The sequence below is a fragment of the Arachis duranensis genome, chromosome 1 (genome assembly GCF_000817695.3).
Source record: "Arachis duranensis cultivar V14167 chromosome 1, aradu.V14167.gnm2.J7QH, whole genome shotgun sequence".
Classification (NCBI taxonomy): domain Eukaryota; kingdom Viridiplantae; phylum Streptophyta; class Magnoliopsida; order Fabales; family Fabaceae; genus Arachis; species Arachis duranensis.
The window spans coordinates 65,688,676-65,703,640 of NC_029772.3; the positions used below are offsets into that span (position 1 = coordinate 65,688,676).

Here is a 14,965-nt window from a genome sequence, read left to right on the forward strand (position 1 = left end):
CCTCCAATAGGATCTTGTGCATGCATCTGGCTGGGTTAATGCCTTTAAGATCACTGATGGACCACCCAAGAGCTGTCTTGTGTGTCCTTAGCACTTGAATTAGTGCTTCCTCTTCTTGTGACTCTATGGTAGAGCTTATGATTACAGGAAAGGTATCACCTTCTCCCAGAAATGCATATTTCAGGGATGGTGGTAATGGTTTGAGCTCGGGTTTGGAAGGTTTCTCCTCTTCCTGAGGGATTTTCAGAGGTTCTATTATTCTCTCTGGTTCCTCCAGATCAGACTAAACATATTTAAAGATATCCTCTAGCTCTGATTCGAGACTCTCAGTCATATTGACCTCTTTTACCAGATAGTCAATAATATCAATGCTCATGCAGTCATTTTGGGTGTCTGGATGCTGCATAGCTTTGACAACATTCAACTTAAACTCGTCCTCATTGACTCTCAGTGTCACTTCCCCTTTTTGGACGTCGATGAGGGTTCGTCCAGTTGCTCGGAAAGGTCTTCCTAGAATGAGAGTTGCACTCTTGTGCTCCTCCATTTCCAGCACCACAAAGTCAGTGGGAAAGGCAAATGGCCCAACCTTGACAATCAGGTCTTCAATTACGCTTGATGGGTATTTAATGGAGCCATCAGCAAGTTGGAGACATATCCGGGTTGGTTTAGTTTCATCAGTCAACCCAAGCTTTTTGGTAGTAGCTGCAGGTAATAGGTTAATACTTGCCCCAAGATCACATAGAGCTTGCTTGGTACAAGTACCTTCTAATGTGCATGGTATCATAAAGCTTCCCGAATCTTTAAGCATCTTAGGTAAGCTTTTCAGAATGACTGCACTGCATTCTTTAGTGAGGTAAACTTTCTCAGTTTCCCTCCAATCCTTCTTATGACTTAAGATCTCTTTCATGAACTTAGCATAAGAAGGTATTTGCTCAAGTGCCTCTACAAACGGAGTCTTTATCTCAAGAGTCCTGAGATAGTCTGCAAAGCGGGCAAATTATTTATCCTGTTCTGCTTGGTGGAGTTTCTGAGGATAAGGCATTTTAGCTTTGTATTGCTCAACTTTAGTTGCTACAGGTTTATTGCCTACAACCGTGGTTGAGAAGCCTTTTTAGAGGAGTTGCTATCAGCACTTGTATATGTCTGATCTCCCACTGGCGTTTGAATGCCAGGGGTGGAAGCTGGAGTAACATTAGATGCCAACTCCTCACCTATTTCTGGCGTCCGAACGCCAGAACTGTGCTTCCTTTGGGCATTCAACGCCAATTCCTTACTTATTTCTGGCATTGAACGCCAGGACTGAGCATGGTTTGGGCGTTCAACGCCAGCTTTCCACCTATTTTCTGGCGTTTGAGCGCCAGAATTATTCCTCTCTGGGCTCTTACTGTCCTCAGATGAATTTTGGGTAGTTTGCTCATTTCTTGGCTTCCTGCTACCTTGAAGTGAGGTATTTAATGTTTTTCCACTTCTTAATTGAACTGCTTGGCACTCTTCTGTTATTTGTTTTGATAACTGTTGTTCTGTTTGCTTCAACTGTACTTCCATATTCATATTAGCCATTCTTGTTTCTTGTAGTATCTCCTTGAATTCGGCTAGCTGTTTTGTTAGAAAATCCAGCTGCTGATTGAATTCAGTAACTTATTCTGTAGGACTAAGTTCAGTAGTTACTGTTTTAGCCTCTTCGTTGATGGAAGGTTCACTGTTTAGGTACAGATGCTGATTTCTGGCAACTGTATCAATAAGCTCTTGAGCTTCTTCTATTGTCTTTCTCATGTGTATAGATCCACCAGCTGAGTGGTCTAGAGAAATCTAAGCTCTCTCTGTAAGCCCATAATAGAAGATGTCTAACTGCACCCACTCTAAAAACATTTAAGAGGGGCATTTTCTTAGCATCTCTCTGTATCTCTCTGAGGCATCATAAAGGGATTCATTATCTCCTTGTTTAAAGCCTTGGATGCTCAGCCTTAGCTGTGTCATCCATTTTGGAGGGAAGTATTGATTCAGGAATTTTTCTGACAGCTGTTTCCATGTCTTTATGCTAGCTTTAGGTTGGTTATTTAACCATCTTTTAGCTTGGTCTTTTACAGCAAATGGAAACAGTAATAATCTGTAGACATCTAGATCTACTTCTTTATCATGTACTGTGTCAGCAATTTATAAAAATTGTGCCAGAAACTCTGTAGGTTCTTCCTATGGAAGACTGGAATACTGGCAACTTTGCTGCACCATGATATTGAGCTGAGGATTCAACTCAAAACTACTAACTCCAATGGAGGGTATACATATACTACTCCCATATGAAGTAGTAGTGGGGTTAGCATATGGCCCCAGAGTCATTCTGGACCGTTCATTTCCACTTAAGTCCATGATGGAGAAAGGGGAGATGATGTGAATTTATTTTATTTATATTATTATATATAAAAATTTTGAAATAATAATAACAAAATAAAATAAAGACGACAATAAAAATAGAAATAAATAAATAAAATAAAATAAAAAAGAATTTAAAAATATTTTATAAAGATTTTCGAAAAAGTGAGGAGAGAGAAAGTGGTTAGGATATTTTCGAAAAAGATATAAATTTTTTTTTAAAAAAAATCTTAAAAGGATAAGATTTAAAAAATTTTGAAATTGAAATCTGAATTTTTATATAAAAAGATTCGAAAATATGGCTTAAAAATAGTTAGAAAAGATATTTTTTTGAATTTTGAATTTTATGATGAAAGAGAAAAACACACAAAAGACACAAGACTTAAAATTTTTAGATCTAATGCTCCTTGTTTTCGAAAATTTTGGAGGGAAAACACCAAGGAACACCAAACTTAAAAATTTTAAGATCAAAACACAAAGAAGACTCAAGTATGGACTATTATATATTTCTGGAAAGTCCAAGATGTCTACTTTCCAACGCAATTGAGAGCGCGCCAATTGGGCTTCTGTAGCTTCAGAAAATCCACTTCGAGTGCAGAAAGGTCAGAATCCAACAACATCTGCAGTCCTTTCTCAGCCTTTGAATCAGATTTTTGCTCAGGTCCCTCAATTTCAGCCAAAAAAATTCCCGAAACCACAGAAAAATACACAAACTCATAGTAAAGTCCAGAAATGTAAATTTTGCATAAAAACTAATAAAAATATACTAAAAAGTGACTAAAACATACTAGAAACTACCTGAAAACAATGCCAAAAAGCGTATAAATTATCCGCTCATCAGTGGACGGGTTGCTACAACTGATGGGCTTCCTCAAAGGATTGTGCGGGTGGACTTCTTTGTTGCCCCATTTTGAAGCTTTTCCTTTCCTACTTGGTGGCCAACCTAAAAGGATAGAAAAAGAGAAAAAATTAAGCCTACACAAAGATATCAAAGCAAATAGAACATATGCGGGGGCTAATGCCAAATAAGAGTAAGGTTCTCAACTACATGGTAGCTACAGCATGTGAGTGAATAAACAGTGTAAGCTAAGGCATATCAACTAACACTTGATGTAAGAGTAAAAGCAAAGCATAAGTAAATGACATGAAGAGCATGTTGAGCATCAAGTTCAAACAAGAATGAGTGGGTCATGAAAGACATTAAAAGTTCATGTCAATGCACAAAAAACATGAGTCATAAAAGATTAAGCATTGATTTTAAAGTTTCATCACCCATTAATATCAAACAAGTTAAGAAGCTCCAAAACTAACCAAGAAAGTGTCAACAATTAAGATGCAATGAATGAAAATAAGCAATTGCAATAAACAAAAGAAAATAAAAGATGAGAAAATAAAAAGTGAGATTTTTTAAGAGAAGGTGAAGAAGAAATAAAGAGAAGTAATAAAGAAATTATGAGAAGGGTGAGCAGAGAAGAGAAGAAAAGAAATAGGAAAAGGGTAGAGAGAAGAAGAAGAAAGAAAGAAGGAGAGAAGAAAAAAGAAAAAGAAAGGGGAAGAAACAGGGCGCGAGGCAACGCGTTACGCGTCGCCCACGCGTGCACGTGGAAGGCAGTAGGGACAAGCGACGCGTAATCGTCGCCCACACGTACACGTGGAATGCAGAAAGTACAGGGGACGCGTAAGGGTCACCCACGCGTATGCGTGGGCCTAGATTGTGCGATTCGTACAAAACCAGCACCACTCCAGTGCAACTCTTTGGTTTTTGTGCCAGGAGTCCAAATCTGGCACACAACGTGTGCGCGTCGGCCATGCTTACGCGTGGCGTGCACTTTTTTTTAGATATAAAACAAAAACAGGGCACTCTCCTAACCTATATACATTCTAAATTAACCAAAATTCAAATTTAACAATAAATCTTTTGGTTTTTGAAAAATTTTCAAATACAAAACAAGCAAAACATACACTTCAAGCAAAATACAATTCAACAACAAAAACTATTCTAATCAAAACATGAATCTAATAAGCAATCCGTCAATCAAAGCGAAATTTATAATAGAATAGAAAATAAGAAAAAGTACCTACCATGGCAACTCAATTCACCCATTAATTATATATACAAGAGAATGAAAAGAGTTTACCATGGTGGGGTGTCTCCCACCTAGCACTTTTAGTTTAAGTCCTTAAGTTGGACAATTAGGAAGCTCCTTGTCAAGGTGGTTTATGCTTGTATTCATCCTTGAACCTCCAAGAATGCTTTCTCCTTAAACGGTTGACAGAATTTCCAACCGTCTTCACCAAGCTTGGGTGAAGTTCTTCCCAAGATATGAGCTCCCAAAATTGGTCTTCATGTTGTGATCCGGGATCCCATATCTTATTTTCACACCCGTCTTCTAATTGGTCATCATTGTTCCATCCAGGTGGTAGGCACATAGAATTCTCCTTAGAGTACCAAATTCTCCTCCTAGACCCGTATAATTTAGCATTCTTCTAACCATGGGACCTATGCCTTGAGGGTTCAACCTTAATGAGCCTAACATTATTTTTGCAACCACTACACAATTCTCTCCGACTTTTAACGCCACAAAGAGCTCTAAGTTGTCTATCCGTCTCAAGCAAACTATATTCAAGTGTGAAAGTAAAGCTTAGAGATAGAAATTTTTTACCCACTTGAAGGTAGTGTGGGAAGAGAGGGTTAATTGTTTGGGATAAAGAGCTCATAATCGAAAGGTGGTTCATCTTGGTAAGGGTATGTAGATGGTGTATATTGAGTTGGTTCTGGGGAGTAATTGTGTTGGAATTCTTGTGGTTCTATGTATGGTTCACATGGTGGTTGTTATGATGGATAAGGATTAGGGTCATATGAAGATATTTGGTGATAAGGGGCTTGTGAGTATGGTGGTTCAAAATCATGTTGAGGAGGTGGTTCATAGGCATATGGTAGTGGTTGTTGACAACCACAATGAAGATCACCACATCCATTAGATTGATATGCATTAGGAGTGGAATTATACCTATAAGAGACAAGAGGAGGTTGTTGCCAAGAAGGTTGATCAATCCCTTGTGGCTCCTCCCATCTTTGATTCCTGAATCCTTGATGCACATCCTCATTGAAGCTTCCATTCCCTACAACATAGTTGTAACCAAACTCATAGCCAAAGTGATGAGAATTCATAATATCAAAAGAAAATAAAGCAGAAACTAATAATAGCAAGAGGAACAAAATTCTAGAACTAGCAAGCAAAAATCAAACTATTCACAATATTCACGTATGAACAATAGCCAATAACATAACACCATTGCAATTCCCCGGCAACGGCGCCAAAAATTTGATTAGAGTATTTTCGTATGGCTAGGAATTTCACACAAAATAATTCTTGTTGATAGTATAGTTCCCACCCAACTAACAATACTCAAATCAAATTTTAAAAGTTTTGGTTGTCACAAGTACAAACCCCGATAAGAATTAACCGAAGTATTCAAACCTCGGGTCATCTCACAAGGAATTGCAATGAAGTGATCAATTATTGGCTATGAAGAACAAGGGAGTTTGATTTGTAATTGGCAAGAAAATATAAAAGCAAGAAAGTAAACGACAAGAACTAATAAAATAAAGGAAAAGAACTCTTGGCTAGACATAGGAAATTAAGATCACCATCCTTGCCTACAAACCATATATTGATAATTATGAGGGACCAACCTACTTAGTCTACTTTTGTGCTTGAAGTAAGTATAATGTCTATCTCAACGCTTGAAGTACGTCAAATAGGCTTGATCAACATCAATCCATAAGTCCTAACCTAGCTACTAATTGACTTAGAAGTAGGATAACGTCAATGGTTATCAAATTGACCACTAAGGGATCTCAAATCATGAATTCAATGAGACCCAATGACTCAAGGTCACTCAATCCCCTTAGCCTAGACCAAGAGAAAAGAAAACTACTCAATAATTAGAGAAAACATTTTATCAAACACCTAGTGTGCAATAGATCGAAAGAATCCACTGCCAATTTTGGCATGACAAAAAAAAACTATTATTTTCTTTCATCAAAGGACATCAATTACTAAGATTCGAAGCAGTTAGACCTTTTAATGAATACACGGAGGAACACTTCACGTAATGAATATTAGTCGGATTTTGAATCCAAAATAAGGAGAAAAATAAGGAGATTAACAAGAGAAACTAAGAAGATTAAGACAATAGAACAATAAAATGTAAAGAGAATTGAACTAAAAACAAGAATTAAAAGTGGATCTAAGGAAATTTAACCTAAACTACCCTAAATTCTAGAGAGAAGGGAGAGCTTCTCTCTCTAGAATTCTACCTACAACATGATGAAAACTACACTATGAGTCTCCCCCCTTGTTCCCTCTTGAATACTGCATCAAATAGCTTCAGAAATGAGTTGGATTGGGCTTCAGCAGGTCCAAAAATCGACCCCAGTGTTTTCTGTTAAGTTAGTCACGTGCTGCTTGTCACGCGTATGCATGGGTCACGCGTACGCGTCGCCTGGAAGATTTCCTTCCCACGCGCGCGCGTGGGCCACGTATATGCGTCATTTGGCAGATGTCCCTCCCACGCGTAAGCATGGGCCACGTATACGCGTCACTTGGCAGATTTTTGCAAATCCTCATTTCTTCATGAATTCTCCATTTTGCATGCTTTTCTTTTCACTCCTTCCATTCAATCCTTGCCTTATGAACCTGAAATCACTCAACAAACATATCAAGGCATCGAATGGAATTAAAGTGAATTAAAATTAGTAATTTAAAGGCCTAAAGAGTATGTTTTCACTTTTAAGCACAAATTTAGGGAGAATTATAAAACAATGCTATTTCATTTAATAAATGTGAGAAAAGTTGATAAATTTCCCTAAATTCAATACAAGATAAACCACAAAATTGGGGTTTATCAAAGAGCTCGGTCATTCATGCTATCTAGGAAAAACTTTTAAAAAACAAAAGAGGCTTTTGGATTTTTGAGGAATTAACAGCTTTCTCTTTAAGAAAGGATTTCGGTTTTTGAATATTAAATCTTTGCTTTTGAAAAGATGCATAAGGTGGTTATTAATCCCTGTATTATAAAAACAGTTTTTTTTTCAACGTATCCTATTATAGTAATTCTCTAATCCCATATGAGAACCAGCGAGAAGGATGTTCTCACTCCCCTACAGGTATTTTCTTTTTCAGGTTAGGGGCGACAAAGTTCGAAAGGGCCTATTTTATTTCTTTTCTGTTCAAACGTTGTTTTATGTTGTATTAGTTATTTTTTCCCTCGCCTTTATCTGTATAAGTTTTTATAAGAGGGATTGGAAATTAATTACATAATGCTTCTAAATTAATAATATACATATATATATATATATATATATATATTCTTTATGAATATTGTAAATTGTATTTTATGTATGGATGTATGTTTTGAAAGATTTGGTTTAAGTTTTAAAAAGGCTCATATTTTAGTATTAAATATTTTAAGAGTTGTCATAATACTCGAGCTATCTGAGTGGCGCATCCGGAAGCGTGACATTTTGATAGCTAGGGTGTTACGCTCAGAACACTACCGTACTTGTTCAATGATAAGAAAAATAAATCATTTAGATGGAAATTACACAATTAAGATATTTCTATATCACGATTAAAAAATTTCGGTGTCAAAATTAAGAAACTTCTTATGTCACAGTTAAAAACTTTTGGTGCTATTTTCTAATAAGTACTGCATAATTCGAAACTCGTCTTCATCTTCATCTTCTTCATCATCATCTTCTTTTCTTGTTCATCTTCTCCTTCTTGTTCCACCTTCTCATAATTCTTCTTATTTTAGTAATTTTACCCACTTAATAAAAATAAAAACATAAAAAAAAGGAAGAAAATCAAACAAAGAAGAAATACATAATGCTGCAAAATTACGAAGAGCAAAATAAAGAATAAAATGTAGTAACAACCTCAAGAATAAAAAAACGACGATGAGGAAGAAATACGCGAAGAACAAAAAGAAATGCAAAGAAGTGCGAGATACAAATTTGATTTTGTAGGTGCATCTTAAGACGCTTTCGCTAATGAAACTAGTTTTTGTTAGATTTAGACCAACTTGGTTGGACTTTTACCAAAAAACCTTGAATATATAGCGAAACTACTCTATATAATTATATATACAACGCTTTTCCACTTGAGCAAAAAAATTGCATTTAAAATAATCACGAGAAACGTGAGAGAAATAATGCTACAAAGAAACATTTTGTAAGCATCAAACTCAAAATGACCGGCTACCTCGTTGTACATATACAAAATTAGAAACAGGGTATTTGAGCAATTATACGGGAACCTCATTTTATGAGACACATCTTGAAAGCCTCATTGAATACTTGGCCTAGAAACTAATTGCTTGAAAGTTGTCACAGCTATCAAGATACGAAAGTGGTCAAAATGAAACAAAATGACCCAAAGGGGCCAAAATTACCACCAAGCAGACTAAAGCAAAAAAAATATATCTGCACAATGTCATCAATGATAAATACTATTATTCGCTTTATCAAGAGTTGCTATTGTAATCATGTAACTCATAGTAATGGCCTCCACCCCTAATTGCCATCGTTCACATTCATACAATATAAACATGTTGTACAATAGGCTCTTTTCTATGTATCAGCAGCATCCATGTGGGGGAGGCACCGGTTTCTCCTCTTCCATATCATCTGCAACATCCCTGCTGCAAAGAGTGGCATGTTTGTTTCTTAGTATGTCAGCAAAGAACAAAAACAGGTATTAAATTAATTTAGAATGGCTAGAAGAATTTTGCATAAAGTTGTGATTGCATATCCTAAAGATGTAATCACAGATTTTTGTCTCTAAAGATGAGTATGCAACTATACATACTCTAAAGTAAGAAAATTTGTAAAGCAAGTGATGAGTGGTTAACTATCTTTGGATCAACTTCAGTCCAACAAACAATTGAAGGATGACATTTTATAAACTTATTCACTTTAGGGATCTAACCTGTCCCAAAACATGCCCATGTAGCAAAAGGGACTAATATACTAAATGGTTTTGTGCTCAAGTTTTAATCAAATACATAACTGATACCTCATATAGTCATTTAAGTTTGAGGACTTCATATTAGCCTTTTCATCTTCATCATGATCAGAATCATAATCATCACCACTCCATATGCGAGGTTTTGGTCTTCTCTCCATGTCCTCTTCTGCCTGAATCCATAATTAATACGTCAAACAAAAAGTGGAAAATGACAAGGATAAAGGACAATAACTGCAACTTTACAAAGCACAAACCACATCTGGAACTGGTATGGTTGATGGTGTTGTCTGAAAAGGAACACTGGGAGCATGTGGAAGCCTGGAAATCTGTTCTAGTAGTGTGTTCCTGGACAAAGATCAATTAGAAAGTAAGCCAATTCGGTCAAACATTTACTTCATGGGAATGCAAGCAACTCCAGAAGCAAGGTAAAACCCATGACACGATAATGAAAAGGAAAATCACGCATTTAAAAAATGATCACATACACAAAGTGCATGTTGGACAGATTGAAACGCATTCAAAATACATGAGAGACAGTAGCACATAGAGGATTAGAGGAACAACTTCCATGCAGCCCAAAGTGCCCATAATAAATATTTAAGTCCAGGTAATCTGATATCTCTTCATAACAACTTAAAAAACAACATTCAGGGTGCAAAGCATGTCTATGCAACCAGTCATCATCATTTGAGGAAATTCCGTGATTTGTATGCAGCATATGTAACACATTAAAGTGATTGCATTTAATATTATGTATGGGCTTTTTCTTTAACTCTTTTATTTTGTTTTATGGAACCATGTATGGCCTTTCTTTTGAACTCCATTTTGCATCATGGGAATTCAAGCAATCAACCTGAGCAGAAAATTAACATGTGCATGAGAACAAAAGGCGAATCTCTCATTCAAACATGACCACAAAGTCACATAAATGAAGCTCCATGTTAAAAGAATGAAACAGCATTCTAAGTAGCGAAATGATGGAAGCTTAAACTTTGATATGGTTCGGTCCCTGGCCAGTGTCCTCTAACAGATACAGAGGCCACAGCTTTGGCTTTGACAAATATATTAAGCAAAAGATAATACAATATGCTTTCATATTTGACAAGAATGCAGCAATTATGACAACCACCATAGCATGGCCATGCAACTATTTATAAGATTCTGCGAAACATCGTCATTTATGAAAATGATATGACTTTAGATACAGCAGAAATTAATGCATTAAAGTAATTGAGTTCATAAATATCATGCCCTTTGTTTCAATAATTACGAAAAATAAAATTGAAAACAGAAAAATAAAGACAAAAACAATTGATAGTAACACACCTTATTTTTTCCATATCCTTGGTCGTGTTTAGATTCTCCATGTTGCTTGGATCCACATGAAGAGTATAATCTGGGCCAAAATACTCATAATATTCATTATATGGTAACTTATTATCAGGCTCCACTCCTACTGCGACTGCTGTCTAAAACAACGAAAGAGCATGTAATAAAATAAGTACATTAAATTAGTGCAAAAGTGCCTTATTCATAATTCTTCCCGAGAAGAGAAAGAAAGAACCTCATAACACCAACAACGAGCGACGTTCCGAATTGTATATCCTCCACCACCCAACACCATCAGAGGAACATTGAAAGATCTAAGGAAGCGAAGGCAATCTGCATGACCTTTCACAGACAAATTGAAGCAACCCAACCTGTCGCCAGACAAAGAATCAGCTCCACATTGAAGAACGACGGCATCAGGTTGATAAACTTCCATGACTTTTTGAATGATAGGTCGAAACAGAGCCCGGAAACTCTCATCATCCATTCCATCATTTAACGGGACATTGATAGCATAATTCTTTCCTGAGCCAACACCAACGTCTTTAATGTGTCCAGTCCCGGGGAAAAAGTCCCCAAATTTGTGAAAAGACACCGTCATTACCCTATCAGTTGTATAAAAGGCCTCCTCAACACCATCACCATGGTGAACATCAATATCAACATACAATACACGCTGGTAAAAAACATAAAAACAGATGGTGAGAAAATATATTCAGTAAAAAACAAACACAATAACAAAACAAGCATCTATATTACAACTTTAGAAGACACTGAGTTTCTGTATAAGTAAAAATGTAGTTTGAAATTTAACAAGAAGAAGAGCTACGAATTAAAAAAAAAGTATAATGTTGTGTAATTTAAAACCGAATAGGATAAGTAAAAAGGAGCAGAGCAAATCGTAGCTTTAACCACATGTCCAACAAGCATTAAAAGTACAGCCTCCCAATACTGTGGAATATTTTTCTTTTTAGTAACCACAGTTGGTGTGCAGAAGTGATTACTGTGGAATCAAAATCAGAATGGAAATGTACACGGTCTCGTGGAACGGCCACGTTTCCAATGCTTGATTGGATAAGCCAGTCCTAGACCATCAACACTGGCCATAAATGGAGGACAGAAACACAACATAAATGTAGCTTGCTTAGCTCATAATTCAAATGTTTTAAACCCTGAGACATACAATATCAGGGTTCGCCACGGAAAATATTTCACCTGTAACCACCATTTAAAGTTTTAAACCCGAAATTGTACCGACAATTAATCAAAAAAGTTGTTGACAAGTGCCCAAAGGAAATGGCCCTAAACCCTTAACGAAATGCCCAAAACGGTAAAAATAAAATAAAATAACAAGTGTGGAAAATAAGTTTCATTCCTCAAGTAACAGGTGTTGCAAAATCATGGTTAGGTAGTAAATTAAAATTAAAATGCATGTATAATTGTTCAACACAAGCAAAGAAATAAGCATGTGAATTGAAGAAGAGAGAGTTGATTACCCTGTGATATTTGAGAAGCTCGAGAATACCGAGGACAATGTCGTTGACGTAACAGAATCCAGAGGCTTCGGACTTCTTAGCATGGTGGAGGCCACCAGCCCAATTGACAGCGATATCAGCGTCCTGGCGGTTGAGCTTGACGGCGGCGCCGATAGAGCCGCCGGCGGAGGCCTGGCAGAAGGGGAACAATCCATCGAAAACAGGACAGTCCTCCCCGACGTTGAAGCGCTTGAGGTGGCGGGAGAAGGCAGGGTCAGCGAGGGTGTCGGGGGAGACGGAGGCGAGGAAGTCGACGTAGTCATCGGAGTGAAAACGCCTGATATCGTCGGGGGCGGCGGGGAAAGGGCGATTGATCTCCATGCGGCGGTGGAGGGAGTAGTGAACGATGAGGTTGTGAGCCATCCGGATTCGGTGTGGCTTCATTGGGTGACCCTGACCGTAGTAGTAGTCTCCGATGCTGGGTTCGTAGAAGTACGTAACTCTTCTTTTCTTCCCGTCCTGCCCGCCGGGCAGCGACGCCCCACTCTCTTCTTCTATCCCCATCACTCTCTTCTCTCTTATTCAGATCCAATTCCAATGCCCTTCTCTAATTTATTTATACATTCGATTGTATAATGTAGAATGCTAGGGCCTAGATTTGGAATACCGAGGGCACGCTGATGCTGCTAGCGTTAGGTTTCAGGTGTGGGGTTTTCAACTTTCAAGTTTCAACTCGCCGCTTTGGGTTTTTCTTTGTTTTCTCTGTTTCAAGGGACTCGCCCACTATATACCAGATACACTAACTACACTTTATGCCTACACCGGTCTAGGTTTTGCCTCAAGTGAAGAATCTACCTTGTCATTTTGTTTTTAATGTTAATTAATGTTGTAAAATAAATAAAAGATATAAAATAAAGATTTATAAATAGAAGACTCTAGTATTAAAATAATTAACTCAATAATATTTATATATATAATAATATTATATGTTGTATTGTGTATATATATATAAAGATAGAAAGAAGTATTAAAAACAAAAAGAGAGAGAATTACATTTGTTTATTGTTACTATCTCAATATAATAAAGATGATTAATATTGCTATTAATATTATATGTAAAGAGTAATAGAAAATAGAATTTAAAATACTTATAAAATAAAAGAAGAGAAAGAATTGTAGTAGAAATATAAGAAGAAGAGTATTTGATTGTAACATAAAGAGGGAATAGGTTTTTTTATTACTTGCTTATGTTGCTGTCTAAAGCCTAAGATCATTCCTCTATTTATACAAATTCAAGGTTCACATTTTCGAAGGTTGGAAAGCATGCACCGCACATTCTTAAATGCATGTACTTTCCAAGAGTGCTTGCTGAGTAGACATAGAATGGATATGGACATCCATATCGTAACACTCCCCCTTGGATGTCCATTTAGGATTATTGCCTCGGTAAAACCTTACTAAAGGAAAACCCTGTGGGAAAAACCTTAGTGAAGGAAAAGAGTACAATATCCTTTGTAATGGGGACTGCCTCATTAAAAACCTTGTCAAGAAAAACCCAATGGGAAAAAACCTGACCAAGGAAAAAAGAGTACAGTCTCCCCCTCTTGCCGACATCATTTAATGTTTCGAAATCGGCGCATCCCAATCTCATGTACCAATCTTTCAAAGGAGGATTTTGGGAGTGACTTTGTAAATAAATCTGCCAGATTGTCACTTGAGCGGATCTGTTGGACATCAATTGTCCCTTGATTTTGAAGATCATGAGTGAAGAAGAATTTGGGAGAAATGTGCTTTGTTCTATTGCCTTTAATGTATCCGCCTTTAAGTTGAGCAATGCATGTTATATTATCTTCAAACAGGACAGTTGGAGCTATCTTATGATCAATCAGTCCACATGATGACATAATATATTGAATCAAACTCCTCAGCCAAAAACACTCGCGACTAGCTTCATGAATCGCCAGTATTTCAGCATGATTAGAGGATGTTGCAGCAATTGTCTGTTTCGTGGACCTCTAAGATATAGCTGTACCACCATATGTGAACAAGTATCCTGTTTGAGATCTCCCTTTTTGTGGATCAGACAAGTATCCGGCATCTGCATAGCCAACTGGTTGTGACTTGGATCCGTAGGGATAAAACAATCCCATATCAACCGTTCCATGAAGATATTGAAAAATTTGTTTGATTCCACTCCAATGTCTTCCGGTTGGAGAGGAACTATACCTTGCTAGTAGATTCACCGCGAATGATATGTCAGGTCGCGTATTATTAGCAAGATACATTAGTACTCCAATGGCACTAAGATATGGTACTTCAGGACCAAGAATATCCTCATTTTCTTCTTTAGGACGGAATTGATCCTTTTTCACATCCAAAGATCTTACGATCATTGGGGTACTTAATGGATGTGACTTATCCATATAAAATCTCTTCAAGATCTTTTCTGTGTATGTTGTTTGATGAATAAAGATCCCGTCTTTTATATGCTCGATCTGCAGGTCGAGACAAAATTTAGTCTTTCCAAGATCTTTAATCTCAAACTCTTCTTTTAGAGTTTTTATAATTGTTGGAATCTCTTCAGGAGTCCCAATGATATTTAAATCATCAACGTACATAGCAATTCTAATGAACCCAGATGTAGTTTTCTTTATGAAAACACATGGGCAGATGTCATCATTCTTGAAACCGTTTTTGGCCAGATACTCAGTAAGACGATTATACCACATTCGTCCAGATTGCTTTAGACCATATAAA

The 14,965-nt window shown here is 36.9% G+C and overlaps 1 protein-coding gene across 2 annotated transcripts; it reads right to left on the reverse strand.

Moving 5' to 3' along the window:
• Positions 1-8,779: 8,779 nt before the first annotated feature.
• On the reverse strand, positions 8,780-13,026 carry LOC107494371 (histone deacetylase 6). 2 transcript variants are annotated; one of them, XM_021142359.2, is made up of 6 exons: positions 12,230-13,026; positions 10,969-11,409; positions 10,731-10,873; positions 9,659-9,749; positions 9,453-9,574; positions 8,780-9,075 (listed from the first exon to the last, which is right to left on the reverse strand). In XM_021142359.2, exons 1-6 carry the CDS (start codon positions 12,770-12,772, stop codon positions 9,015-9,017), a joined length of 1,401 nt encoding a protein of 466 aa, XP_020998018.1. In that variant the 5' UTR covers positions 12,773-13,026; the 3' UTR covers positions 8,780-9,014. The 2 variants fall into 2 exon arrangements, with proteins under 2 accessions (XP_020998018.1, XP_015970912.1); XM_016115426.3 differs by having other exon boundaries at positions 8,780-9,078; positions 12,230-13,024.
• Between the last annotated feature and the right edge of the window lie 1,939 nt (positions 13,027-14,965).